The sequence below is a fragment of the Scyliorhinus torazame genome, chromosome 15 (assembly GCF_047496885.1).
Source record: "Scyliorhinus torazame isolate Kashiwa2021f chromosome 15, sScyTor2.1, whole genome shotgun sequence".
Lineage (NCBI taxonomy): Eukaryota > Metazoa > Chordata > Chondrichthyes > Carcharhiniformes > Scyliorhinidae > Scyliorhinus > Scyliorhinus torazame.
In genome coordinates, this window is record NC_092721.1 from 152,573,664 (window position 1) to 152,600,565 (window position 26,902).

A 26,902-nucleotide genomic window follows, 5' to 3' on the forward strand; every position below is an offset into this window, starting at 1 on the left:
GTCAACAGCTCATGTAAAAACTAAATGTGCTCTCGAGAAGCAATATTTAAATGAGAAATAGGAGGGGTGCTAAGGATAGATCCTTGGGGAACACCAGAGGTTATGGTTCAGGAGCAGGAAGAGAAGCCACTGCAATTGATGTTCTGGTTACAATTAGATAAGAATGGTATGAGGTCAATGTAGTCAAAGATGTTGAACGATAACATGGTCAATCGTACCAAAGGCAGGTCGAGAAGGATGAGGAGAATGCTTTATCTTTCTCACAGTCAAATAGGATGTCATTTATGACTTTGAGAGCTGTTTTGGTACAGTGGCAGGGGTGGTAACTTGATTGGAGGGATTCAAAAATGGAGTTCCGGGAAAGATGGGCACAAATTTGGGATGCGGAAACATATTCAAAAATTGGACAAGAAAGAATGATGGGATCAAGGATTTTGTTTTGAGGAGACTAGCAAGGGACAGGAATACACAATGAACAGTAGGATGCCAGGAAGTACAGAGGACCAGAGGGACCTTAGGGTACACATCCAAAGATCCCTGAAGGTAGCAGGACAGATAGATAAGGTGGTTAAAAGGCATATGGAATACTTGGCTTTATTAGCTGAGGCATAGAATATAAGAATAGGGAGGTTATGATACAATACTGTGTGCAGTTCTGGTCACCACTCTATGCCCTTGAGCTGAATGGCTTGCAGGGTCAATTCAGAGGGCTTCCATTGTGGTGGATTTGGAGTTACACGTAGGCCAGACTGGGTATGGATATCAGATTTATTTCCCTGAAGGTCATTAGTGAACCAGAAGGGTTCAACAATAGTTTCATGGTCACCATTACTGAGAACAGCTTTCAATTTAAATTCCATCAGCTGCTGTGGTGGGATTTGAACCCATGTCCCCAGAGCATTCACCCGAACCTCTGGATTCGTAGTCCAGCAATATAACCACTACACCACCATCTCCCTCTAAATCTGTCCTGTTCCATACCGTGGCCCAGTGTCCTTTTCCTGGAAAATGCCATTATACCATTGGAATAAAGTCTGGAAGTGATAAAGAAATGGAATCGAGTTAAGAGCAGGTGGCTGGGACAGAGGCTGACAATGTTCCAGAATGAACATAATCATCTTTGTGATGATGAGGGTATAGGTTCAGAGGTTCAGCTTTAGGTTCAGAGGTTCAGCTTAAGGTTGAATACAGTACTAAGCTTGTAAACAGTCGGATTGGGCACGACTTTGTAAGCTAAATTTCAGAGCTTGGGGAGGCTGAAGGAGGACTTGGTGAGATGGCACAGTCTCCCTTTGTCGTTGGCAGGCTAGGTGCAGGCAGTAAGAATGATTTTTTTTTGCCATAGTTTCTGTTCCAGTGTCTGTTGCTCTTCTTGCCAAAGTCATTCTTTTGAGGGGTGGGCAGGCTGGTCTCATCGTTTGTGTGGAGAAGGAAGGTAGCTAGAATAAGGAAGCCTGTGCTCCAAAGGGGGCGGCAGTCGAGGGGCTTGGCCCTTCCGAACTTGTTGTACTTTTGCTGGGCGGAGAAGGTGTGGGTCTGGAGTGAGGAGACAGGGGCTTTTTGGGTGCGGATAGAGACGGGTTCTTGTAAAGAGTCGAGGTTACGGGCGCTGGCAATGGCACCACTACCGTTCACCCTAGGGAAGTATTCGGGTGATCATGTAATGGTAGCCACGCTGAAGATTTGGGGGAATGTTTGGCAGCACTTCCAAGTTGAGGGCAGGGTTAAGGGTGATGCCAATAAGAGGGAATCATAGATTCGAGACAGGAAGGATGGATGTGAGATCATGCAGACACTGTGACAACGAATGAACGGACATCGCACGACAATCACCAGGCAGGAATGTTCCCTTCCAGTTGGGAACACTTCAGCAGTCAAGGGCATTCAGCCTCTGATCTCCGGGTATGGGTTCTCCAAGGCGGTCTTCAGGACGCCCGACAACGCAGAATCGCCGAGCAGAAACCTATAGCCAAGTTCCGCACACATGAGTGCGGCCTCAACCGGGACCTGGGATTCATGTTGCATTACATTCACCCCCCCACCTGGCCTGGGCTTGCGAAATCCTACCAACTGCCCTGACTTGAGACAATTCACACCTCTTTAACCTGGGGTTACCCCTATCTCTGGCTATGTAAACACTTAATTAACTGCAAATGCTCACATTCTAAGCATTGTCTTGCATCTTTGAATTTGTCTATATATATGTTTCTGGAACATACCTCTTCATTCATCTGAGGAAGGAGCAGTGCTCCGAAAGCTAGTGTTTGAAACAAACCTGTTGGACTTTAACCTGGTGTTGTAAGACTTCTTGCTGTGCTCACCCCAGTCCAACGCCAGCATCTCCACATCATTCCATATTATCAATTACATGCTGCAACGGGGTAATGCCCTGACCTCGTGTGAGGCTGGGTTTGATTCAGTTAAAGGTGGTGTATAGGGCGCACTTAATGAAGCCAAGGATGATCTGGCTTTTTGAGGGAGCGGAGGATAGTTGAGAGCGGTATGGGAGAGACCCAGCCAATCATGTCCATTTGTCCTGGTCCTGCCTGAAGTTGGAGAAATATTGGGGATTGTTTTTCAGCATGTGAAATTAGAGCGGGGTCCTTTGGGGCCATATTCGGGGTGTCAGACCTGATGGAGTTGCAGACGGGAGTGGGAGAAGATGTTTTAGCCTTCGCCTCATTGATTGCTTGCAGCCGGATTCTGTTGGGGTGGAGGTCAGCTTCTCTTCCCCCCACCCCCCCCGAGCATCGGCGTGTCTGGGGGACTTAATGGAGTTCCTGTATTTGGAGAAGGTGAAATTTGCTCTGAGACGGGCAGGTGACGGGTTCCACCAGAGATGGGGCTTGTTTGTTTTACATTTTGGGGATCTGGTTGCTGTCCAGGAGTGCAAGGGGGCTCGGGGGCTTGTGTATTGTTGTACAAATGTTGAAGATTTGAATAAAAAATCTTTTTATAAAAAAAATCGTAAATTGTCTGTTTCAACTTAAGTCCGTGATTGGGCGGGAAAATGATTTGGTGATGAGAGCTGAGGATAGTGGCTTTAGTCTTCCCGATATTTACCACAGAAATTTGTGGCTCATTGAATACTGAATGTTGGATAAACAGTTGGACAGCACAGAGGCAGTGGAGGGGTTGGATGTCTATATATTATATAAGTTAACTTCATGTCTACAGATGCAAACAGCTGCAAGGTGAGGAGATGATCAAGAACAGATCCTTATGGCATCCTGCAGTCTTGTGTGGGGGCAGAAAGGTGCTCTGGCTACAAAATAGGCAAGAATGGAACTAAACAGGACAGTTCTACTGAGCTTGATAATGAAAGAAAGGTATTGGAGAGGGTGGTGTGGTCAAAGGTGCAGAAAAGACCAGGGCTGAAAATCTTCTACTGTCAGAGTCACAAAGGATGATTTTTAATTACGGACATTACAGTGGTGTGGCACCAAAAGCTGATTAGAGTTCAGTTGCTGCAAGTACTGCATTTAGAGTCCTGTGTTTGGAATAAAACTCGCAAATCTACTCTCTAGTTATGAGATATAATTCAAGCTAGCAGGAATTGTTTGAATTGAAGAGATGGACCAGAGAGTTTTGATATTTAAACCTGCAACCCATGATTCTTTTATAAATACTGACTTAACCACCCATTGATATTTATTTGTTCTTGGAACGTAAGCAATATTGATGCAACTACATTTTGTTTTGCCTATTACTAGCTTATTACCACTCAAATTTGTTTGTATTAAATGAATCCAAAGAACCCCATGTCTCAGTGTTGCCTATTTTTGTCAATTATGTATTTTTCTTTGTATTTCAGGATTAAGATTCTTTTAGAATAGTAACATTTGTCATGCAGAGATTGTACATTTCTACTAGTGTGTTTGTTGTTAAACTAGTATGTTGTTCAGAGTTAAGCCTGCAGACTGCTGGAATTATTTATCTAATTCTACAACTTCAGTCCCAAAAAATAGCAACAAGGTGAAAATTGATTAGTTCGTTACATAATCCATTGAATGATTACAGCGCAGAAGGAAGCACTTTGTTCTGCCATGTAGAGTTTGGACTTTCTCCCTGTGTCTGAGTGGGCTTCCTCTGGGTGCTCCGGTTTCCTCCCACAGTCCAAAGATGTACTGGTTAGGTGGAGTGGCCATGCTAAATTGCCCTTAGCATCCAAGGTTAGGTGGGGTTACTGGTTTATGGAAAAGGGTGGAGCCGTGGGTTTGAGGAGGGTGTTCTTTCCAAGGGTCGATACAGACTCGATGGGCAGAAAGGCTTTCTGCACTGTAGGGATTCTATGAAATGTGACAATCCTGTAGTGACAAACAAATTCAGAAAACAGGGGAGTGGTGGATGGGATATTAAAAGAATAAATTGAATTAAAAATACGTTAAATTTAGAAACCAATACACCAATCCTACGTTACTGGCACTGAAGTACTTGTAGAGTTCATCATTGGTAAGTATTTTATGAGGACCTGTGGAAGGAATAGGGTTACATCATTGTCTTTCTGTTCTACATTTTAGGGGTGGAATTTAGTCGAGCTTATGAGTTGCCTTGACTGCTGTAGGCGTGGTGGTAATCAGTTCTGAAATTGGATAGATTGCACAAGAGACTTTCCAAACTAGCATACAAATTTGATTCTTAAGTATGCACATTCTGTGGAATAATTTACTTGACATAGTAGATTGGATTAAATGATACTCAAATCCTTAAAGAGCTAATGATGTCATAGTTCTATATCTGTAATTTGCATCTTAAGTGATGTTGTGTGGGCCTAAAATAACATTTTCTGCTTCAAAGAAATGCCCCTGTAAGTCCATAGAACAGGTTTCAAATGTAATAGTTTACAACAACAGAAATGGGATCAGAAAGACAGCTCCTTGAAATTTCTTTTTAATTTTCCCAATTGAGGGGCAATTTAGTGTGGCTAATCTATCTACCCTGCATATTTTTGGGTTGAGGTGAGATCCATGCAGACATGGGGAGAGAAATTTATTTGTAATATGACAACATATTAATATTTTAGTATCTTAGTTTTGCAAAAACACTATATTTAGTTGGATTGATTGTTATTGTGTAAACAACTAATTGGAACAAAAAAGGAAGTATTTTTGTTTTTTTACAAATGTGAAACTACCTTGTTATTCAAAGAACCATCATATTTCAGTACCTTGTCTTTCCTGGTTGTGGAGCCAAAAACGTCAGTTCTGCAGAAACAAACAATGAAAGGTTAATCTGGAAAATTAATTAGTGGTTTCTGGAACTGGGTTACACAGTCAATATCTATTTATAGATGCGCATTATGGCGAAGCACTGATTGAGAAATAGATTACTTGGAAATGTACGTTTTAAACTTTTGACATGATAGCTGAATCAGTTTTGTTCTGGGTGGCTGGTTTGTGCTTCAGGAGCATAAGGAACAGGAGTGGACCATGTAACCCCTCTAGTCTTTACTGACATTTAATTAGATTGTGGTTGATCGCCATGATTTCTATGCTGAAGGAAATACTAGCACTGTTTGTGCAAATTGTCCTCATTTAATTCCATAAGCCCTGGCGTTCTGGTGAATGTATACTGCAATCCCTGCAGGGCCAGTGTATCATTCCTAGTATTCAATGTCTAAAACTGAACATGGCATTCCAGATTAAATGTGATCAATTCTCTGCACAACACTATTAATTGTTAATAGTTAAGTGATTCAACTCTTCACAGTTTGATTGACAAAGCCTGCGGATTTTTGTCTATTACTAAGCATGCAGATGCTGCCTCCTAAGTGGAGGAGCTGAACAGAGATATAATTGATCAAGGACAGAGGTGAAGAATGTAAGCTACAATTTCCTTTCAGGCTGGATAAGCAGGAAATTCTCTTAATTACAAAACACTTCATCATTTTACAATGGTTCTGGGTGAAAACAATGGTGATCTTACAGAATGGCCGTGCAGTATTGCATTTTACCCACTGACCACAAGACATAGGTGCAGAAGTAGCCCACTCAGCCCATCGAGTCTGCTCATCCATTCAATCAGATCTTGGCTGATCTGCTTTAACCCTCAACTCCACATTCCCAGTTTATCGCCATAACCCTTGATTCCATTACTGATTAAAAATCTGTCTATCTCAGCCATGAACACAATTAACGATCGAGCCTCTACAGATTTCTGCAGTAAAGAATTCCACAGATTCACTACCCTCTGAGACAAAATTCCTCCGCATCTGTCTTAATACCCGTACACTTTGATTATGCTCTCTGGTCCTAGACTCTCCCTCAAGAGGAAACATCCTCTCAGCATCTACCCTGTCAAGCCCCCCTGTGAATCCTATATGTCTCAATAAGATCACCGCTTGCTCTTCTAAACTCCATTGAATACAGGCACAATCTATTTAACCTCTCCTAATAAGAAATTCCCTTCATACCTGGGATCAACCTAGTGTACCTGCTCTAGACTGCCTCCGATGCCAGCAAATATTTCCTTAGACAAAGGGACTAAAAATGTTCACAGTATTCCAGATGTGGTCTAACTAGTGCCTTATGTAATTTTAGCTGGACTTCCATATTTTTATACTCTGTTCCCTTTGAAATAAAGGCCAACATTGTATTTGCCTTCCCAATTACCTGCTGAACTTACATGCTAGCTTTTTGTAATTCATGCACGAGGATCCCCAAATCCCTCTCTGCTGCAGTCTTTCTCCATTTAAATAATATTCACCTCCTTTATTCTTCCTACCAAAGTGCATAGCTTTATATTTTTCTATGTTATATTCCATCTGCCAAGTTTTTGTTCACTCACCTAACCTGTTTACATTCCTCTGTAGGCTGTAGTATATTCCGTTCCCTCGTCCAAGTCATTAATAGATATTTTGAATTATTGTGGCCCCAGCACGTGGCACTCCACTAGTTATAGGTTGCCATCCTGAAAATGCTCCTCTTGTCCCAACTCTGTCTTCTATCAGTTAGCCAATCCCCTATCCATGCTAACATACTACCCCCAACACCATGGGCCAAGTAGCCTTTTGTGTGCTACCTCATCGAACGCTTTTTGGAAATCCAAGTATATTACATTTTCTGGTTCCCCTTCATCCACATTGCTCGTTAACACCTCAAAAAATTCTAATAAATTTGTCAAGCATGATTTTCCCTTCATAAAGCCATGCTGGCTCTGCTACAATATACTATGCATATCTAAATGCTCTGGTATTACATCCTTTATAATGGCCTCTTAACATTTTCCTAATGACAGAAGTTAAGCTAACTGGTCTTCAGTTACTACTTTTTTGTCTCCCTCTTTTTGAATAAAGCTGTTACATTAGCAGTTTTACAATCCTTTGGGACTGTTCCAGTATTTAAGGATTCTTGGAAGGTTGCTATGGCTGCATCCACTATCTTGAAAGCTACTTCCTTTAATATGCTGCAACCCATCAGGTCCAGGGGACTATAGCCCCAGCAAAGCTCAGATGTAGGCTGTTCCAATGGTACAACCCCCACTTTCCCCAGTACCGATGCCAGTGCCCCACAAACCGAAATCCACTTCTCCCACACCAGTCTTTGACCACATATTCATATCTTAATTTTATGTACCCTATGCCAATTTACACATGGCTCAGGTAATAATCCAGATATTATAAACTTTGAGGTTTTGTTGTTTAATTTAGTACCTAGCTCTTTTGCAGACCTCTTTCTTTGATCTACCTATATCATTGATACCTACATGGACCACAACAGCGAGATCCTCCCCCCTCCCACATGCAAGTTCCTCTCCAGCCCGGAACAGATGCACTGGGCAGGCAACACCACCGTCGGGACTCTCCATCTGACTACAGAGAACGGTGTCTGTTCCCCAAACTATACTATGCCTCACTTTGACTACATTTATCTTTTCTGCCCCCACTTGATTGGCTGCCTGTACCACATTGCGGTGGTCAGTTTGCTCATCCTCCCTACAGTCCCTGCTCTTGTCCACACAGGGAGCAAGAATCTCCAACCTGTGGGACAAGGGTGGGGTCTGTGGCTACTGCAGTGCTACCTCTTGGATCCCTCTACCTGCCTCACTTGTAACCACACCCTCCTGTTCCCGACCATGATCGAATTCAAGGCGCGTGACTGTCCGGTCACCAATGGCGAAACCTCGTTCGGCCATCGGCCAGAGAATAAATGTTCATGCTGAGATTGGGGGCGGGCCACTTTCTCTGCTCTGCCCCCTCCAAAGCACCGCACGCCTAATTGACAGCCTCCGGACATTGCCTGAGGCTCCCCCCCCGATGCTCCGACCCCGACTGGCCGAGTTCCCGACGGCATTGGTCTCTTCTATTATTTGTCGGGAACTCGGCGTGGAGGCTGCAGACTCAGTCCAGCACTGCCACAGTCAGGGGAGGGCCGATCCGTGGGCAGGGGGATTATGGCAGGGGCTGGGGCACTATTGGGGGTGGTCTGGGGGTCGCGAGCCGGACAAAGGTGGGGTATAAGTTGGCAGACTGGGTCTGTGCACGGCCGGCACCATGTTGCACGGCGCTGCTGCTGCCGTGCGCATGCGCGGCCACGGACCCGGCAATTCTCCAGCTGTATTGGCAGCTAGAGCCGGGTGCTCTACGCTGCCTGACTGCTAACCCCCCACGAAATGGAGGATCGGTAGCTGTTTGCGCCAAAACCTCGGTCGTAAAATGCCACCGTTCCCACGCCGGCGTCAGGACGTAGCCTGAAAATCGGAGAATCCAGCCCAAGGTACCTGTTGGACAAGGGCAGGGCCTGAGGCTACTGCAAGGTAATCTAAGGGGTGCAAGTGCCTCCTGAAACAGTGTTCAGGTAACTCTCCCTGAAGTGTTGCAATGTCTGAAGCTCAGACTCCAGCTCATTAACTCTGAGCCGAAGTTCCTCGAGCAACCAACAATTGCTACAGGTGTGGTCACATGAACCACAATGGGGTCCACAATCTCCCACATGCTGCAACTACAGCACATTGCCTGGCCCTCCATCCTTATTTTATTTTATTAGATTTTCAATTGGTTTTTAATCTTACTACTTATCTACTTTCGCACTAACATTTTCAACCTAGCCTTCAATTTCAAAGCAAGTCCAAAAAGAGGAAAATACTCATCTACCAAATCCTTACCTGTGATATTACATGGAAGTGTTAACTCAATGTTGTAGGACTGCTGCAACTTACCTCTCCGGCTTCGGTCTGCTCCTGGCCCACTAACCTGTGGACGTAGTAAGGGAAACAAATACTTCTCTCCCCCACTTCCCTAAACTCCCACACTTAACTCCAGAGTCTCACTCACTGCAGCTAGCAACCCACACAGACTGCATGTTTGAGGCCTGTTTTTATATTTTCAGCCTCCTGTTTCAGGAGCCTGTCCTAGCCAGTTGCTAACTGCCCTATTCAGCTCCCTCTTTGCCCAAATTAGAGACCTTTTTTTACTTTCCTTAGGCCAAAAAATATACTTAAATGTCTATTCATCAATTACCAGCAATTTGTGCTAAATGTTAAGAAGGTAAAAGATGAAGATTTATTCTCCTAAACTCCCACACTTACCTCAACTCCTCACAATGGTTTTGGTTTGGGACGGAGAGAAACTTCCTCTTTGCAGTGTCATCTTATGGTTGCATCAGTACAGCAGTCACTACAACTGTTGGCAGTTAGGAGCTGCCTATTGGGTGATTTATGGTCCATTTTGTTTTCTCAATGTCTATGGTTAAAAATACAGTTTCTCAATCACCCTTGTGTTTGCTAATATCAAAAGATTGGTTGGGTCTAATATACTTTTCTGTTTGGGTTGTCTGTGTATTAGAGCAGGTAGAATCATTAGATTCCCTACAGTGCAGAAGGAGGCCATTTGACCCAACAAGTCTGCAGGAACCCTCCGAAAGAGCATCCTACCCATTCCCCTGCCTTATCCCTGTAACCCCATCTAACCTTTGGGGCAGTTTAGCATGACCCATCCACCTAACCTGCACATTCTTGGACTGTGGGAGGAAACTGGAGCACCCGGAGGAACCCCTCGCAGACACGGAGAGAATGTGCAGACTCCATCGGCCTTCCTGAAAGTGAACCCTCGGAAAGTGACAGGCCCGGACAGGATCCCTGGTCGTGCACTCAGAGCCTGCGCGGACCAGCTGGCAGAGGTATTCGCGGACATCTTCAACCTATCCCTACTCCACTCCGAGGTCCCCACCTGCTTCAAGAAGACCACCATTATACCGATGCCAAAGAAGAACCAGGCAACATACCTCAATGACTACCGTCCGGTGGCCCTGACTTCAGTTGCAATGAAGTGCTTCGAGAGGTTGATCATGAAGCGCATCACCGCCATACTCCCAGAACACCTTGATCCACTGCAATTCACATACCGGTCCACAGAAGATGCCATTTCTGTGGCCCTACACTCATCCCTAGAGCATCTCGAAAACGAGGACTCCTACATCAGACTCCTATTTATTGACTACAGCTCCGCCTTCAACACCATAATCCCAGCCAAGCTTATATCAAAACTCCAAAACCTAGGGCTTGGTTCCCCACTCTGCAACTGGATCCTCGATTTTCTGACCAACAGACCACAATCAGTAAGAATGAACCACAACACCGCCTTCACAATAGTCCTCAATACCGGGGCCCCGCAAGGCTGTGTACTTAGCGCCCTACTCTACTCCCTGTACACACACGACTGCGTGGCAAAATTTGGTTCCAACTCCATCTACAAGTTTGCTGACAATACGACCGTAGTGGGCCGGATCTTGAATAACGATGAGTCAGAATACAGGAGGGAGATAGAGAACCTAGTAGAGTGGTGCAGCGACAACAATCTCTCCCTCAATGCCAGCAAAACTAAAGAGCTGGTCATTGACTTCAGGAAGCAAAGTACTGTACACACCCCTGTCAGCATCAACGGGGCCGAGGTGGAGATGGTTAGCAGTTTCAAATTCCATGGGGTGCACATCTCAAAAAATCAGTCCTGGTCCACCCACGTCGACGCTACCACCAAGAAAGCACAACAGCGCCTATACTTCCTCAGGAAACTTAAGGAAATTCGGCATGTCCACATTAACCCGTACCAACTTTTACAGATGCACCATAGAAAGCATCCTATCTGGCTGCTGCACAGCCTGATATGGCAACTGCTCGGCCCAGGACCGCAAGAAACTCGTGAACACCGCCCAGTCCATCACACAAACCTGCCTCCCATCCATTGACTCCATTGACACGTCCCGCTGCCTGGGGAAAGCGGGCAGTATAATCAAAGACCCCTCCCACCCGGCTTACTCACTCTTCCAACTTCTTCCATCGGGCAAGAGATACAGAAGTCTGAGAACACGCACAAACAGACTCAAAAACAGCTTCTTCCCTGCTGTTACCACACTCCTAAATGACCCTCTTATGGACTGACCTCATTAACACTACACCCTGTATGTTTCATCCAATGCCAGTGCTTATGTAGTTACATTGTATACCTTGTGTTGCCCTATTATGTATTTTCTTTTATTCCCTTTTCTTCCCATGTACTGAATGATCTGTTGAGCTGCTCGCAGAAAAATACTTTTCACTGTACCTCGGCACATGTGACAATAAACTAATCCAATCCAATCCACACACCAGTTACCCAAGGTCGGAATCGAACCCAGGAGAATTCCTAATTGCCACATTTGTATGGAGAGATGACACCTGAAGGCTATTGTAGATTCAGTAGTATTAAGAGTTATGAATTGAAGTAAACACTCCATCGTAAAATAAAATCTTTTTTATTTTGTCACTTCAATTTTTATAGAGTAGTTTGTATCTCAACATTTCCTATCCCTATTTGTGTTCATTTTGCTATCTGAAAGGAGAACATAACCATGAATATCAGTAGATAAAGAGTATCGACAGATGGTTTTAGATTGGTGGAATCTGAATAGTGCAGTCACCTCAGGATCTGTACTGGGATCTCGTTGTATAATTCCTGTTGTGCCTGAGGTTTGATAATGTCAACCTAGGGAGCATGACCGTTTGTAAAGCAAGAGACAAGCGCATGTACTATAGTTAGTAAATTTAGTTATAAAGTGAAATAAGAATGGCCACCAGGGCAAAGGAAACAAATACTGTTAGGAAGCATAAAAACAAGGGAAGATTGAAGACATAGATTTGGAGCACAGCCTTTTATTATTAAGTCAGGACCCATCGAGTATCGAATACTGTGCAAATTACAATGAATATTTTTTTAAATAAGTTCTGTGTTTTCTTATCTTAAGATTCTCCAATGTGAAGTCTGAACTTATGCCAAGTCATCCGCTGGAAGTTATGGAAAACAATGTAAGTCCAGAAAGTTTGATTTTTAAAATACATTTTAATGCCGCATATATTTATTCTCCTCAATGATCTAGCAAGCACAGATGCAGTGCAGTGCGACACAAGGTCACAACTACCAACTCCTGGACATCATGCATAGCTTCATATTGCATTGCTGGCCAGTCATTGCAACAGTTGGGGTACTTTGGTTAGCTTCAATGCATTTGAGAGGAAAAGGTCACGATTCCTGTTCCTGATTTACATTGTCATGATTCGTGTTCAAAAATGCATGCATGAGAACCTCATGAGGGCAGGGTCAACAGTTCAATGAGAAGATACGTGAACAATGATTTCCACTTGTTGTTTAAGCATGCAAGACATTAAATGTTACAGGGTCATACTTCCTCATGGTTAAGAAACCCAAGGTCAAGGTTCACACATTTATTTGACCTTTATTTAGCCAGGTGAGTCATTTGCGATAACGACTGGCCAATATTGTAACGACAATGTTGTCAAAGGATGGAAGCAGATAACTGAGAACAGGAGGATTTATTCTATAAACATTTACAGTTTGTCCAAGCTTTTGTGATTACACCCAAAGTTGTAAATTGGTATTTATAATAATCTGCCTCTGTCGTTCTTCTGGCCTGAGTACATTCTGAACATCTTCATTGGTGCATGTATATTAATTTAGCTCAAAGTATCTTTAAAATAAAAGGCCCATGCATCACCTACAGAAGGAATTAAATTAATTCTATACCAACTTCACTGAACCAAATTGTGTAAAAAAGCTTCATTAAAACTGCATTTGATTAAAATCTGTACATGCACATCTGACACGAACAATAAAACGTTGATCAGTCAAATCCTGATGTGGAGATGCCGGTGCTGGACTGGAGTGAGCACAGTAAGAAGTCTTACAACACCAGGTTAAAGTCCAACAGGTTTGTTTCGAATCACTAGCTTTCGGAGCACAGCTCCTTCCTCCGGTGAACGAAAAGGTGGGTTTCAGAAACATATATATAGACAAAGTCAAAGTTGCAAGACGATACTTTGAATGCGAGTCTTTGCAGGTAATTAAGTCTTTACAGGTCGCGCGAGAATCGCCAGGCAGGAATGTTCCCTTCCAGTCGGAGAACACTTCAGCAGTTAAGGGCAATCAGACTCTGATTTTCGGGTAAGTGGTCTCCAAGGCGGCCTTCAGGACGCGTGACAACGCAGAATCGCCGAGCAGAAGCATTAGCCAAGTTCCGGACGGCCTCAACTAGGACTTTGGATTCATGTCGCCCACCATCTGGCCTGGGCTTGCGAAATCCTACCAACTGTCCTGGCTTGAGACAATTCATACCTCTTGAACCTGTGATTATCCCTCTCTCCAGTTGCTCCGTCTGGCTCTGTAAAAACTTAATTACCTGCAAAGACTTGCAGTCAAAGTATTGTCTTGCATCTTTGACTTTGTCTATATATATTATATATATATATATATATGTGTGTGTTTCTGGAACCCACCTCTTCATTTACCTGCAGTCAAATCCTGGCAGAAAGACTGCGGACCCTGTGCATTAGCAAGAGTTGTTGATTTATCAGGAGACTTGACCGGCTCTATTGGGTTAGGTTATAATTTGAAAAAGATTCAAATAATCCAACTTTTCCACGCATGTAATATGCGCTGCCTGAGAGTGGTGGAGGCAGGTTCAATCAAGGCATTCAAGAGAATTGGATTATTATCTGAAGAGAGAGGCTCACTAGTGACTACACGTCCCAGTGACTACACATCTGTGACTATACATCCTATCAGCAGCCAATGCAGGGAAAAACTAGCCTCAGATTGGACAAGCAGCTTCAAAGCAAATGTGTTCAAAGTTTATACATTAGGCTGGTCTATCGTGGAACTCTTGATGGATCCAACGGAATCCAGTTTGGGAAACCCTGTCTGCACTTAGCCTGCCGTGTTTCTTGCACAGGGGCTGAATATCACCATTTTAGGGTTTCTCACTAATTAAATAATATTCAGTTTTTTTTGTTTTTTTCTACCTCATTTCCCACATTACTAACCAACTACCTTTTTGCCCACTCCCTTAACCTTTCTTTATCTCTTTGCATACACTGCCATCCTCACAGCTATTGCATCCAACTTTGTATTCTTAAACTTGGATACATGACACTTGGTCCTTTCATCTAAGTCATTAGATTGTAAATTGTTGCAACAATTTGGATTAGCTACCTCTGTAGTGATGCTGCTGGATATAGTTGCTGGAAGGATTATCCTCTAAACTTCCTACCTTTGAAAAGCAGGTTTAACTGGTTATAAATCACCCAACTGAGCAGAAATTATTGGAGTGCAATGTTTTTCTCCTCATTTCCTGTTCTCTGCCTCCTCCAATTTTCCCATCACAGATCAGAGTTCAGTTATTCCTTTCTAACTTTCCTTAACCTGAATGCTGCATCTCGTCTTCATTGCCTGTGTGTGATGGAATGGAGATTGACTGGTGTGTATGCACATTATAGTGTTTAAAATTTCTATGAACAGCTTGTACCAAAATGTAGATATGAAAAAGGCAAAACTATATTTATTGCAAACAGGAGAACAATTTGGATAAGTGCCATGATTCGGGTCATTCTGATTTCACTTTCATATTTAATGTGTATTTTATGTATTCAGTTTCAGCTCAATCAAAATAAAATGAATTTTGCTACATTGAGAAATATTCAAGGACTGCATGCTCCACTAAAGTTGCAAATGGAATACAGAGCTGTAAAACAGGTAAGGTGGTTTGTTTGAGCACTTTCAATAATAGAAGTAATTGCGTTGTGAGGATTTTTTATAATGTATATGAACAGTGCATGGAGAGGCTTATATTTACACTGTTTCTGAAAGCATGTATACAAAACGTTTACTATAATACTGGGCATGTGCAGATTCTGCTGCAGTTTGAATACAGAATTTTGCATCTCTGTCACTAATTATTAGCTGCAGATCTGTTTTTACAAACTAACGTTTATCTACAAGGTTCATATAACAACAGACATTTGGTCACTAGTGTGAATCTTCATGTGGCATTACCCGTAGGAAATTAGCAGTGTGAATTTCCTTTTGTACTTTGTTAGATCTAGCTTCAGCTGGTACAGATATTGTGTGTGTGTTTGTCTGCCTTATGAATGAGGAGTGAGAGACATGATTTAATGAGATACATGTGGAACAATGGAAAAAATACTATCAGCAGATTGGTCAGCCTCTGGAGAGAACAGCAGAGTTGAAATCTTTGTCAGAACTGGAAGTACAAAAGTACAGTATCTTAAAGGTGGTGGGAAACAGTATTTAAGTAAAATAAATAATAGAAGGCATAATGAGAGCAATGAAAAATATCTACAACATAATAGAAATGAAGTTGCCAAAAATGCACTTGAATAAACTCTCTCTATACATTTCTATCGAAGGCTACAAGTCTTTGCATGCATTTGAGCTTTAAAAATAGGACTGCAGGTAGTTTATGCATTTACTTTATCTGGTGTTCTTAGAAATTTTACTAAAGTCAATGCAGTCAGCATCAAGTGTTCCAACTTATTTCTATCAATTGTTGTCGGGTGTTGCTCCTATCAGCACCGAGAGATTTAAATAGCACTTTTCTCTGCTGATTTTAATCCAGGTTTCTAGCACTATGTTAAAATCAGCCCACAAAAAAGATAGTGATGGAGATTCTGATTTTTCCAGCAATGTGGAGTGACCTATTCTGAGGTGCCATTTAGACGATGAGTCAACCACATTGTGTGGACCTAGATTTATATCTAGGTCAGACTGAATAGGAGGCTCCCTTCATGAGCCAGCAGTTTTTATGATTGCATTTTAGTGCTCTCCTGCAAATGACCAGATTTTCTGAATTCCGTTTCATGACTAGTATGAGTTGCTTGTTGCTGGGATGCCACTTTGCTGTGGTAGATTTGAACTTTCAACCTCTGGATTGCTATACCACAACCACTAGGATTGCTGTACCGATGTTTGAAGGGGTTTAAATTATGAAACTTCGGGGATATTTTTGAGTGGTCTCCAGAAAGGAGATTGCAGATATTTATACACTGAGTGCTGAATTTGGTGCTTTTTGAGTGCGATAGTGAGAGTTTGATGACCGAGGGAGTTAGGTGAGAAGGGACTACGGTGCTCCTTTCATTTTGTTTCCGACATTTCCGCAAAGAGTGCGAAGAGAGCCAGGAGTTTACAAGAAGTGTAGCAGAGTCGGAGGGCGGAGATCTAGTTAGTCCACACAGCAGCTATATTCTGTAAGGTAAGAGGGGATGGAGGCTAGGCCAGTTACATGCTCCTCCTGTAGGATGTGGGTGGTGAGGGATACCACCGGTGTCCCCACTGACTATACCTGCGGGAAGTGCACCCAACTTCAGCTCCTCAAAGACCGTGTTAGGGAACTGGAGCTGAAGCTGGATGAACTTCGGATCATCCGGGAGGCAGAGGGGGTGATTGAGAAGAGTTACAGGGAGGTAACCACACCCAAGGTACAGGACAAGAATAGCTGGGTTACAGTCAGGGGGAAAAAAACAAACAGGCAGACAGTGCAGGGATCCCTCGTGGCCGTTCCCCTTCAAAACAAGTATACCGTTTTGGATGCTGTTGGGGGGGATGACCTACCGGGGGAAGGCCCTAGCGGCCAGGTCTCTGGCACTGAGTCTGGCTCTGGGGCTCAGAAGGGAAGGGGGGAGAATAGAAAAGCAATAGTTGTAGGAGATTCAATGGTTAGGGGAATAGATAGGAGATTCTGTGGTCGCGAGCGAGACTCCCGGAAGGTATGTTGCCTCCCGGGTGCCAGGGCCAGGGATGTCTCGGATCGTGTCTTCAGGATCCTTAAGGGGGAGGGGGAGCAGCCAGAAGTCGTGGTGCACATTGGTACCAACGACATAGGTAGGAAAAGGGGTGTGGAGGTAATAAACAAGTTTAGGGAGTTAGGCTGGAAGTTGAAAGCCAGGACAGACAGAGTTGTCATCTCTGGTTTGTTGCCGGTGCCACGTGATAGCGAGGCTAGGAATAGGGAGAGAGTGCAGTTGAACACGTGGCTGCAGGAATGGTGTAGGAGGGAGGGCTTCAGGTATTTGGATAATTGGAGCGCATTCTGGGGAAGGTGGGACCTGTACAAGCAGGACGGGTTGCATCTGAACCAGAGGGGCACCAATATCCTGGGAGGGAGGTTTGCTAGTACTCTTCGGGAGGGTTTAAACTAATTTGGCAGGGGAATGGGAACCGGATTTGTAGTCCAGCAACTAAGGTAGCCGATATTCAGGACGCCAAAGCATGTAATGAGGCAGTGGGGAAGGGAACACTGACAAAGGAGAGTATTTGCAGGCACGGAGATGGGTTGAAGTGTGTATACTTCAACGCAAGAAGCATCAGGAATAAGGTGGGTGAACTTAAGGCATGGATCGGTACTTGGGACTACGATGTGGTGGCCATCACGGAAACTTGGATAGAAGAGGGGCAGAAATGGTTGTTGGAGGTCCCTGGGTATAGATGTTTCAATAAGATTAGGGAGGGTGGTAAAAGAGGTGGGGGGGTGGCATTATTAGTTAGAGATAGTATAACAGCTGCAGAAAGGCAGTTCGAGGAGTATCACCCTATTGAGGTAGTATGGGTTGAAGTCAGAAATAGGAAAGGAGCAGTCACCTTGTTAGGAGTTTTCTATAGGCCCCCCAATAGTAGCAGAGATGTGGAGGAACAGATTGGGAAACAGATTTTGGAAAGGTGCAGAAGTCATAGGGTAGTAGTCATGGGCGACTTTAACTTCCCAAATATTGAGTGGAAACTCTTTAGATCAAATAGTTTGGATGGGGTGGTGTTTGTGCAGTGTGTCCAGGAAGCTTTTCTAACACAGTATGTAGATTGTCCAACTAGAGGAGGGGCAATATTGGATTTAGTACTGGGTAATGAACCAGGGCAAGTGATAGATTTGTTAGTGGGGGAGCATTTTGGAGATAGTGACCACAATTCTGTGACTTTCACTTTAGTAATGGAGAGGGATAGGTACGTGCAACAGGGCAAGGTTTACAATTGGGGGAAGGGTAAATACGATGTTGTCAGACAAGAATTGAAGTGCATAAGTTGGGAACATAGGCTGGCAGGGAAGGACACAAGTGAAATGTGGAACTTGTTCAAGGAACAGGTGCTACGTGTCCTTGATATGTATGTCCCTGTCAGGCAGGGAAGAGATGGTCGAGTGAGGGAACCATGGTTGACAAGAGAGGTTGAATGTCTTGTTAAGAGGAAAAAGGTGACTTATGTAAGGCTGAGGAAACAAGGTTCAGACAGGGCATTGGAGGGATACAAGATAGCCAGGAGGGAACTGAAGAAAGGGATTAGGAGAGCTAAGAGAGGGCATGAACAATCTTTGGCGGGTAGGATCAAGGAAAACCCCAAGGCCTTTTACACATATGTGAGAAATATGAGAATGACTAGAGCGAGGGTAGGTCCGATCAAGGACAGTGGCGGGAGATTGTGTATCGAGTCTGAAGAGATAGGAGAGGTCTTGAATGAGTACTTTTCTTCTGTATTTACAAATGAGAGGGGTGATATTGTTGGAGAGGACAGTGTGAAACAGATTGGTAAGCTCGAGGAAATACTTGTTAGGAAAGAAGATGTGTTGGGCATTTTGAAAAACTTGAGGATAGACAAGTCCCCCGGGCCTGACGGGATATATCCAAGGATTCTATGGGAAGCAAGAGATGAAATTGCAGAGCCGTTGGCAATTATCTTTTCGTCCTCACTGTCAACAGGGGTGGTACCAGGGGATTGGAGAGTGGCGAATGTCGTGCCCCTGTTCAAAAAAGGAACTAGGGATAACCCTGGGAATTACAGGCCAGTTAGTCTTACTTCGGTGGTAGGCAAAGTAATGGAAAGGGTACTGAAGGATAGGATTTCTGAGCATCTGGAAAGACACTGCTTGATTAGGGATAGTCAGCACGGATTTGTGAGGGGTAGGTCTTGCCTTACAAATCTTATTGAATTCTTTGAGGAGGTGACCAAGCATGTGGATGAAGGTAAAGCAGTGGATGTAGTGTACATGGATTTTAGTAAGGCATTTGATAAAGTTCCCCATGGTAGGCTTCTGCACAAAGTAAGGAGGCATGGGATAGTGGGAAATTTGGCCAGTTGGATAACGAACTGGCTAACCGATAGAAGTCAGAGAGTGGTGGTGGATGGCAAATATTCAGCCTGGATCCCAGTTACCAGTGGTGTACCGCAGGGATCAGTTCTGGGTCCTCTGCTGTTTGTGATTTTCATTAATGACTTGGATGAGGGAGTTGAAGGGTGGGTCAGTAAATTTGCAGACGATACGAAGATTGGTGGAGTTGTGGATAGTAAGGAGGGCTGTTGTCGGCTGCAAAGAGACATAGATAGGATGCAGAGCTGGGCTGAGAAGTGGCAGATGGAGTTTAACCCTGAAAAGTGTGAGGTTGTCCATTTTGGAAGGACAAATATGAATGCGGAATACAGGGTTAACGGTAGAGTTCTTGGCATTGTGGAGGAGCAGAGAGACCTTGGGGTCTATGTTCATACATCTTTGAAAGTTGCCACTCAAGTGGATAGAGCTGTGAAGAAGGCCTATGGTGTGCTCGCGTTCATTAACAGAGGGATTGAATTTAAGAGCCGTGAGGTGATGATGCAGCTGTACAAAACTTTGGTAAGGCCACATTTGGAGTACTGTGTACAGTTCTGGTCGCCTCATTTTAGGAAGGATGTGGAAGCTCTGGAAAAGGTGCAAACAAGATTTACCAGGATGTTGCCTGGAATGGAGAGTAGGTCTTCCGAGGAAAGGTTGAGGGTGCTAGGCCTTTTCTCATTAGAGCGGAGAAGGATGAGGGGCGACTTGATAGAGGTTTATAAGATGATCAGGGGAATAGATAGAGTAGACAGTCAGAGACTTTTTCCCCAGGTGGAACACACCGTTACAAGGGGACATAAATTTAAGGTGAAAGGTGGAAGATATAGGAGGGATATCAGAGGTAGGTTCTTTACCCAGAGAGTAGTGGGGGCATGGAATGCACTGCCTGTGGAAGTAGTTGAGTCGGAAACATTAGGGACCTTCAAGCAGCTGTTGGATAGGTACATGGATTACGGGAAAATGATGTAGTGTAGATTTATTTGTTCTTAAGGGCAGCACGGTAGCATTGTGGATAGCACAATTGCTTCACAGATCCATGGTCCCAGGTTCGATTCCTGCTTGGGTCATTGTCTGTGCGGAGTCTGCACGTCCTCCCCGTGTCTGCGTGGGTTTCCTCCGGGTGCTCCGGTTTCCTCCCACAGTCCAAAGATGTGCGGGTTAGGTGAATTGGCCAATGATAAATTGCCCTTAATGTCCAAATTGCCCTTGGTGTTGGGTGGAGGTGTTGAGTTTGGGTAGGGTGCTCTTTCCAAGAGCCGGTGCAGACTCAAAGGGCCGAATGGCCTCCTTCTGCACTGTAAATTCAATGATAATCTATGATTAATCTAGGACAAAGGTTCGGCACAACATCGTGGGCCGAAGGGCCTGTTCTGTGCTGTATTTTCTATGTTCTATGTTCTATATGTTCACAATTTCCTAATATTTTCTTGTCAGGAGACATTTCCTACTTAAATAATCAACGCTCCTCCCAATTCCTTGTGGTAAAAGTATTGAACCAAGTTGACAGTCAGAAGTTTGGGATTTCAGTTTCACTTCTGTATTTTAATGCATGGGGTTATGCTGACAATTCACTGCAGTACTGGGAGCATGATGTACTTGTATCCAAATATTATTTGGATGGGATATTAAACCAGAGCTCTTCGGCACTATTTGTAAAAAAGCAAGGGACTTCTTCCAAATCTGGCCAATGTTCTTCCCTTGATTAATAGCACTAAAACAAAAAATGAACTGGTCATCCCTCCTTTGCCGTTTGTAGGACAAAACCTTGCACAACATGGTTGCCACATTTGCTTGCAGTTCAAGGCAATTGCATATGAAATGTCTTAACCTATTCTCGGTAAAGGTAAAGCCACCATCATTCCAAATGACCAGAGGCTGCTTTTCCCTTTAGGGGCAGCTGTCTGTGCGGAGTCTGCACATCCTCCCCGTGCGTGCGTGGGTTTCCTCCGGGTGCTCCGGTTTCCTCCCACAGTCCAAAGATGTGCAGGTTAGGTGGATTGGCCATGATAAATTGCCCTTACTGTCGAAAATTGCCCTTAGTGTTGGGTGGGGTTACTGAGTTATGGGGATAAGGTGGAGGTGTTGACCTTGGGTAGGGTGCTCTTTCCAAGAGCCGGTGCAGACTCGATGGGCCGAATGGCCTCCTTCTGCACTGTAAATTCTATGAAACCTAAGGGGGAGAGCTGACTGGTGGTGATTTAACCTGATGATATCTCACCTCGGGCGTTGGGGGGGGGGGGGGGGGGGGGGGGGGGGGGGGGGGGGGGTGGGCGGCGGCGGTGGAGAGGCGGAGGCAAGGGCAAGGTTGAAAAGGCAGGGCCTTCATGAATAACCTAACTTATTTGAAAATTGTATTAATACAATTTTTTTGCTTTATTTTTGAATGGTTGACTGTTGATCTCAAAATGCTGTTTCAAAAGCTACCAAAAGATAACTCTGCTGTTTCAAATTAGGCACAGCGTTTGCCTTTCCTCATAAGCTCGAACATTGCACTGGAAACTCTCCAAGGGAACGATGAATGCATTGGCTTTGAAGACATATTGAATGGTAAGTTTATACGGCTTGGTGCATTCTTGTGCTTTATTTAGCATCTGAATTCATACCTGTGCAGCAAATAAAAATATTTTTATTTTATTTTTTCCTGGCTTTGCTTTTATATTAAAAAAAAAAAATAGCAATTGGTGTAAATATTAAAATATCTGAACAGAAAAGCGAATTAGATGTCTTGAGTATCAATAGTTTTGTAAACTGTGTGTTATGGTGAAATTAGTTACTTATCGAGCAGTTTGTGTAGAAGTATCCTTGTTGCACTTTATCTTAGATATGTAATCTTGAGATTGCGAAAGCTTCCACTTAATTTCCTTTCCTTTTTAGATCCAGCCCAGAGCGAAGTTATGGGAGAACCACATCTTATGATGGAGTACAAACTTGGCTTAATGTAATTAACTGACATTACTGAAAATTTTAGAGACAAGTATTGCTTCCTGTTGCTCTGCATAGGTATGTTTCAGGAACATCTAAAATAAAGACCCTCTGCGCAAATGACTGGCCCAAATGAAGAGTGATTTGACACTTATGAGGATTTCAACTTCCGAAAAAATAGCAACTGTTAAGCTTATAGTTTAGCAAAACTGGACTGCTGACAAAGTCCAAACTTTTCCAAAATAATACTTATTAAGATAGCTCAAACACCAGTTGTATGATTATAAAAACAGCAACGTATGAAGTTGCACACTCTTTAAAATGCCTTGCCATTTATGATGTGACTTAAGTGTGAGATATGTCCAAGACTTACATCAGTTATTTCAGATGTGGATTGATGTTGTCAGTCAAAGCATTTAATAACCATTAGGATTGCAGTGCTATTATTGAGCCACTTTTACAGAGGATCTGAGATTTTGTACCTAAACAAATGCTGAAATGCTTTGGGCTGGGAATAGGATGCAAGGATTTACTGCAAACCAAGTTGGCTTGTGCATTTTGTTTCAATGTCAACATTATTGCCTTTTGATCAGCAGAAGGTTGTATCCTTAAGTGATTTAATGTCCAAGATACTTCATATCTTAACTTGGCACATTGTATAAGGAAATATGTTTTGATTTCTCAGTTCAAACATTAAGTCATATTGAGAAAATATTGTCTCCTTAAAATGTGTTTCCATATTGAAAGCTCATCTGCTACAATTAGGTAAAAACACTTTAGGCAAGTTCCAATAGGTGCTCCAGAATCCATTAATTTTATTGGTGAGCAAAAAGAAAATTGCACAAATCTTTCAGATTCCATAAAACTTGAAGCTGGTTGGCAGACAAAGAGCAGAATTATGTCAGAAAGGGAAGAAGAAGAATAGTTAAATGTCAGGTTACTTTGCATTTTGCTTCTCTCCTTTCCCACTCTTTTTTTCCCCCAGTTCTAATTATCTGAAATATAAAATTGTGTACAGTCCATCTGATAAATGAAAGCCTTGAGTTTATTTAAAAAATGAAAGAGTTTGTTAGGTTTGCAATCTTGTCACTTCGAGCAGAAATGTAGTTGATTCTGTATTTTTTAATTCATTAAATAAAAATGCATATAATGAATTTGACTTATTTACTACTTTATCACTACTTGGATGGTTAATCTTTATAAGAAATTACTGTATGAAGCAGTAAATTACTCAGCACATTTCACATATACAAGCTTGAGACAGAATTTTATTCAATGTTTTATTATGTGTTTGACCAGAAATGGTGCTTGAGTGCAAATATAATTGTCCTGTCATTTAAGATGCCCTCCAGAATAAAGAACGGAAGAATAAATTCGGACCTCCAAGCCTGTGCCGACCATGCTCCCCGTCTAAACTAAAATTTTCTGCGCTTCCGGGGTCCGTATACCTCTGTTCCCATCCTATTCATGTATTTGTCAAGATGCCCCTTAAACGTTACTATCGTCCCTGCTTCCACCACCACCTCCGGCAGCGAGTTCCAGGCACCCACTACCCTCTGTGTAATGAACTTGCCTCGTACATCTCCTCTAAACCTAGCCCCTCACACCTTAAACCTATACCCCCTAGTAATTGACCCCTCTACCCTGGGAAAAGGCCTCTAACTATCCACTCTGTCTATGCCCCTCATAATTTTGTAGACCTCTATCTGGTCGCCCCTCAACCTCCGTCGTTCCAGTGAGAACAAACCAAGTTTATTCAACCTCTCCTCATTGCCGCCCTCCATACCAGGCAATGTCCTGGTAAATCTCTTCTGCACCCCCTCTAAAGTCTCCACATCCTTCTGGTAGTGTGGCAACCAGAATTGAACACTATACTCCAAGTGTGGCCTAACTAAGGTTCTATACAGCTGCAACATGACTTGCCAATTTTTATACTCAATGCCCCGGCAAATGAAGGCAAGCATACCGTATGCTTTCTTGACTACCTTCTCCACCTGTGATGCCCCTTTCAGTGACCTGTGGACTTGTCTCTTAAAATCTATAAAATAATGACCATTTTAACCTGTAACTACGTGAACTAAATTTTGCTTTGAAAATTCATTTTGAGGAGAATGTTCAAAGATTCAAACATTTGTTTCAAGGCACAACAATATCTGGATTGAATAAATCCCATCTGGAAGTGATTTAAATTTTCACTATTCCTGGGTCTCTAACCATTTAAAAAAAAAAAAAAAAAAATGGCCTGGTTTTAAAAATCTGTATAGCTTTCCTGCATGATCTTGTTTCACAGATTAAACTTTATTTTTAAAGTGTAGAATTTGCATTTTCTGCTATATGCAAACAGCCTACAAAACATTTTTTTTCACTTTGGGCAGTCTGTACACCTCTCTCAGACTTCAACCACTGCTGCATGCTAACTTCAGACTAAGGGGAATGCCACTTGTTAAAAGCCCCTCTGGAATCAGAGTTTATGGTGCAATGGTAACATTGCTGCTGTTATCATCCTTGAATTTGGACTAAGATCATGGTATGTTAAAATGCATCAATTGACTTTCACTCAATTTCCCCACATCCTGAAGGTCACTAATCCTGTGTTTATTCCCCCCAGGATCTATCTTCACTTTTCACCAGAGAGAAGCACAGTGATCACTAAGAGGGGAGAATATAGATGGGGACAAAAAAGCTTGTACTTAGGCTTCCTAAACTGGGCAGTCACCCCCAGTGGGGTCACGAAGTGAGACTTTTTGGCTGTGATCCCCGAGGCAGCAACAGCTCGAGGCTACACGCCTCTGTATTGTAGTTACATGAAAATAAGTGTTGCAATTGCTGTCTGCCTAATGATGAAATGAAAATATTACATTGGTGCTGAGGATAAAAGGAAGAAAAGCAGTCAAGATTGTGAGCATTAAGTCACGTTGAAGTTCAGTTTGAGTTGAGAAACATAAAAACAGTGTTCAGTTGTGCCCTTAGTCTGATGGATAGATCCTTTTGATGCTTCTGTGGACGATTGAACACAATACATTGAATGTTTGGGCTATTTTTTTCAGACCTAACAAAATAGAGGAGGCAGGGAAGAGAAAGGCAATCCTGAGTGCGTGAGACCTAGGCCTACAATTTAATATGCAGCCTCATCCCCAAGCGGATCGACTCAAGTCATTCACTGAGATAGTTGAATTGGTCAAAACACTACTACTTAAAGCTATCAGTGATATTGCAACAATTTAAATTCAACTCAACCAGGAGAGCCCTTGGGAAAACTTATTGCAAAGAAAGTGGGCAAAGTATTCCCCATCACTTGTTTTTGGTGAACGGTAGACCCTTTAAGATGGAAGTTGCCATGGGAGCCTCTGCCATGGTGATAAGAGCACACATTTGATATTTACAAGGAGTCCAGCCATTGAGTTTGAGGGGTACCAGAGCAAAACTAACAACTTACACAGGAGAAGCCGCCAAGAAAAACGGTACTACCGCAGTACCTGTAAGCTCTCAGCAGCACTCTGCTCAGCTCCTGGTGATAACTGTCAGGCAAAGGGCCAAGCCTTTTCAGCTGTGAATATCTCAAGGTAATCCAGTTGGAGATCTTCCAAGTATGGGAAGGCGACTGCCTGCGTTAAGAAGTTTGAGAACGTTATCCGCGATAAAGGGCCTCTAGGCGAAGATCTATGTGATCCAGAGGCAACCCCTTGTTTTTTTAGAGCGAGATCAGTGCCATATGCTTCACGAGAAAGGTTGGACATGGAACTGAAGAGATCGGAAGAACCGGGCATTATCCTGCCAGCTAATTCATGGAGTGATTCCTGTGATAAAGCCTGACAAGACCGTCCACATCTGTGGAGACTACCAATTAACAGTTAATCAGGCTGCCAAGTTAGATAAATATCCAATCACCAAGAATCAAGACTTCTGCGCAAGGTTGTCTGGAGGTCAGTCTTGTACAAAGCTAAACATGAGTCACACCAGGTTTCCCAAGCTTCTGTTTCGCACATTTTGTTTCCGTATACGTGCCTACCCTTTGGGCATGTCATCGGCATGTCTCCTGGATGACAATGGAAAGTCTATTGCAAGGATTGCCATGAGTCGTAGTATGTTGCTCCACCATTAGGGCTATACATTCAACTGTCCAGGCCACAAGCCCTGGAATTCCTTCCCTAAATCTTGCTGCCTCTCTCTCTCAGACACTCCTTAAAATCAACCTCTTGATTAAGCATTTAGTAATCTTGAACATCTCCGTATGTTGCTTGGTGTTGCGTTTTCTTTGGGGGTGCCTCGGGGGGGGGGGGGGGGAGGGGGGGGGTGGTTTACTTAATTGTGCTATATAAATACAACCTTTTGTTAATCAGGTTATTCTCCAGCGTCAAGATTCACCTTTTTAAAACAAATTTCTCGTCTCAATTCTCTTGCATTTAATCATGTTTTCATATTCTCTTCTAACTAAACTCAATTAATGGACACACTGACCCTCTCTTTAAAACTTTAAATGTCTCTATCAAATTACCCCTTAATCTAATCTAGCTAATTCTTAATTATTTAAATTGTAATAATTCCAGAAGGTGCAGGCTGAAAGACCA

At 43.2% G+C, this 26,902-nt stretch overlaps 1 protein-coding gene across 1 annotated transcript in view; it reads left to right on the forward strand.

The window, feature by feature from the left end:
* The window catches only part of pomp (proteasome maturation protein), a 27,625-nt gene extending 4,137 nt beyond the window's left edge, over positions 1–23,488 (forward strand). The window contains exons 3-6 of the mRNA XM_072476951.1: positions 12,216–12,276; positions 14,915–15,016; positions 21,866–21,959; positions 22,287–23,488. Of these exons, the coding sequence (XP_072333052.1) occupies positions 12,216–12,276; positions 14,915–15,016; positions 21,866–21,959; positions 22,287–22,354 (325 nt within the window). The 3' untranslated portion in view covers positions 22,355–23,488. The remainder of the gene's footprint in view (positions 1–12,215; positions 12,277–14,914; positions 15,017–21,865; positions 21,960–22,286) is intronic.
* The last annotated feature ends 3,414 nt before the right edge of the window (positions 23,489–26,902 follow it).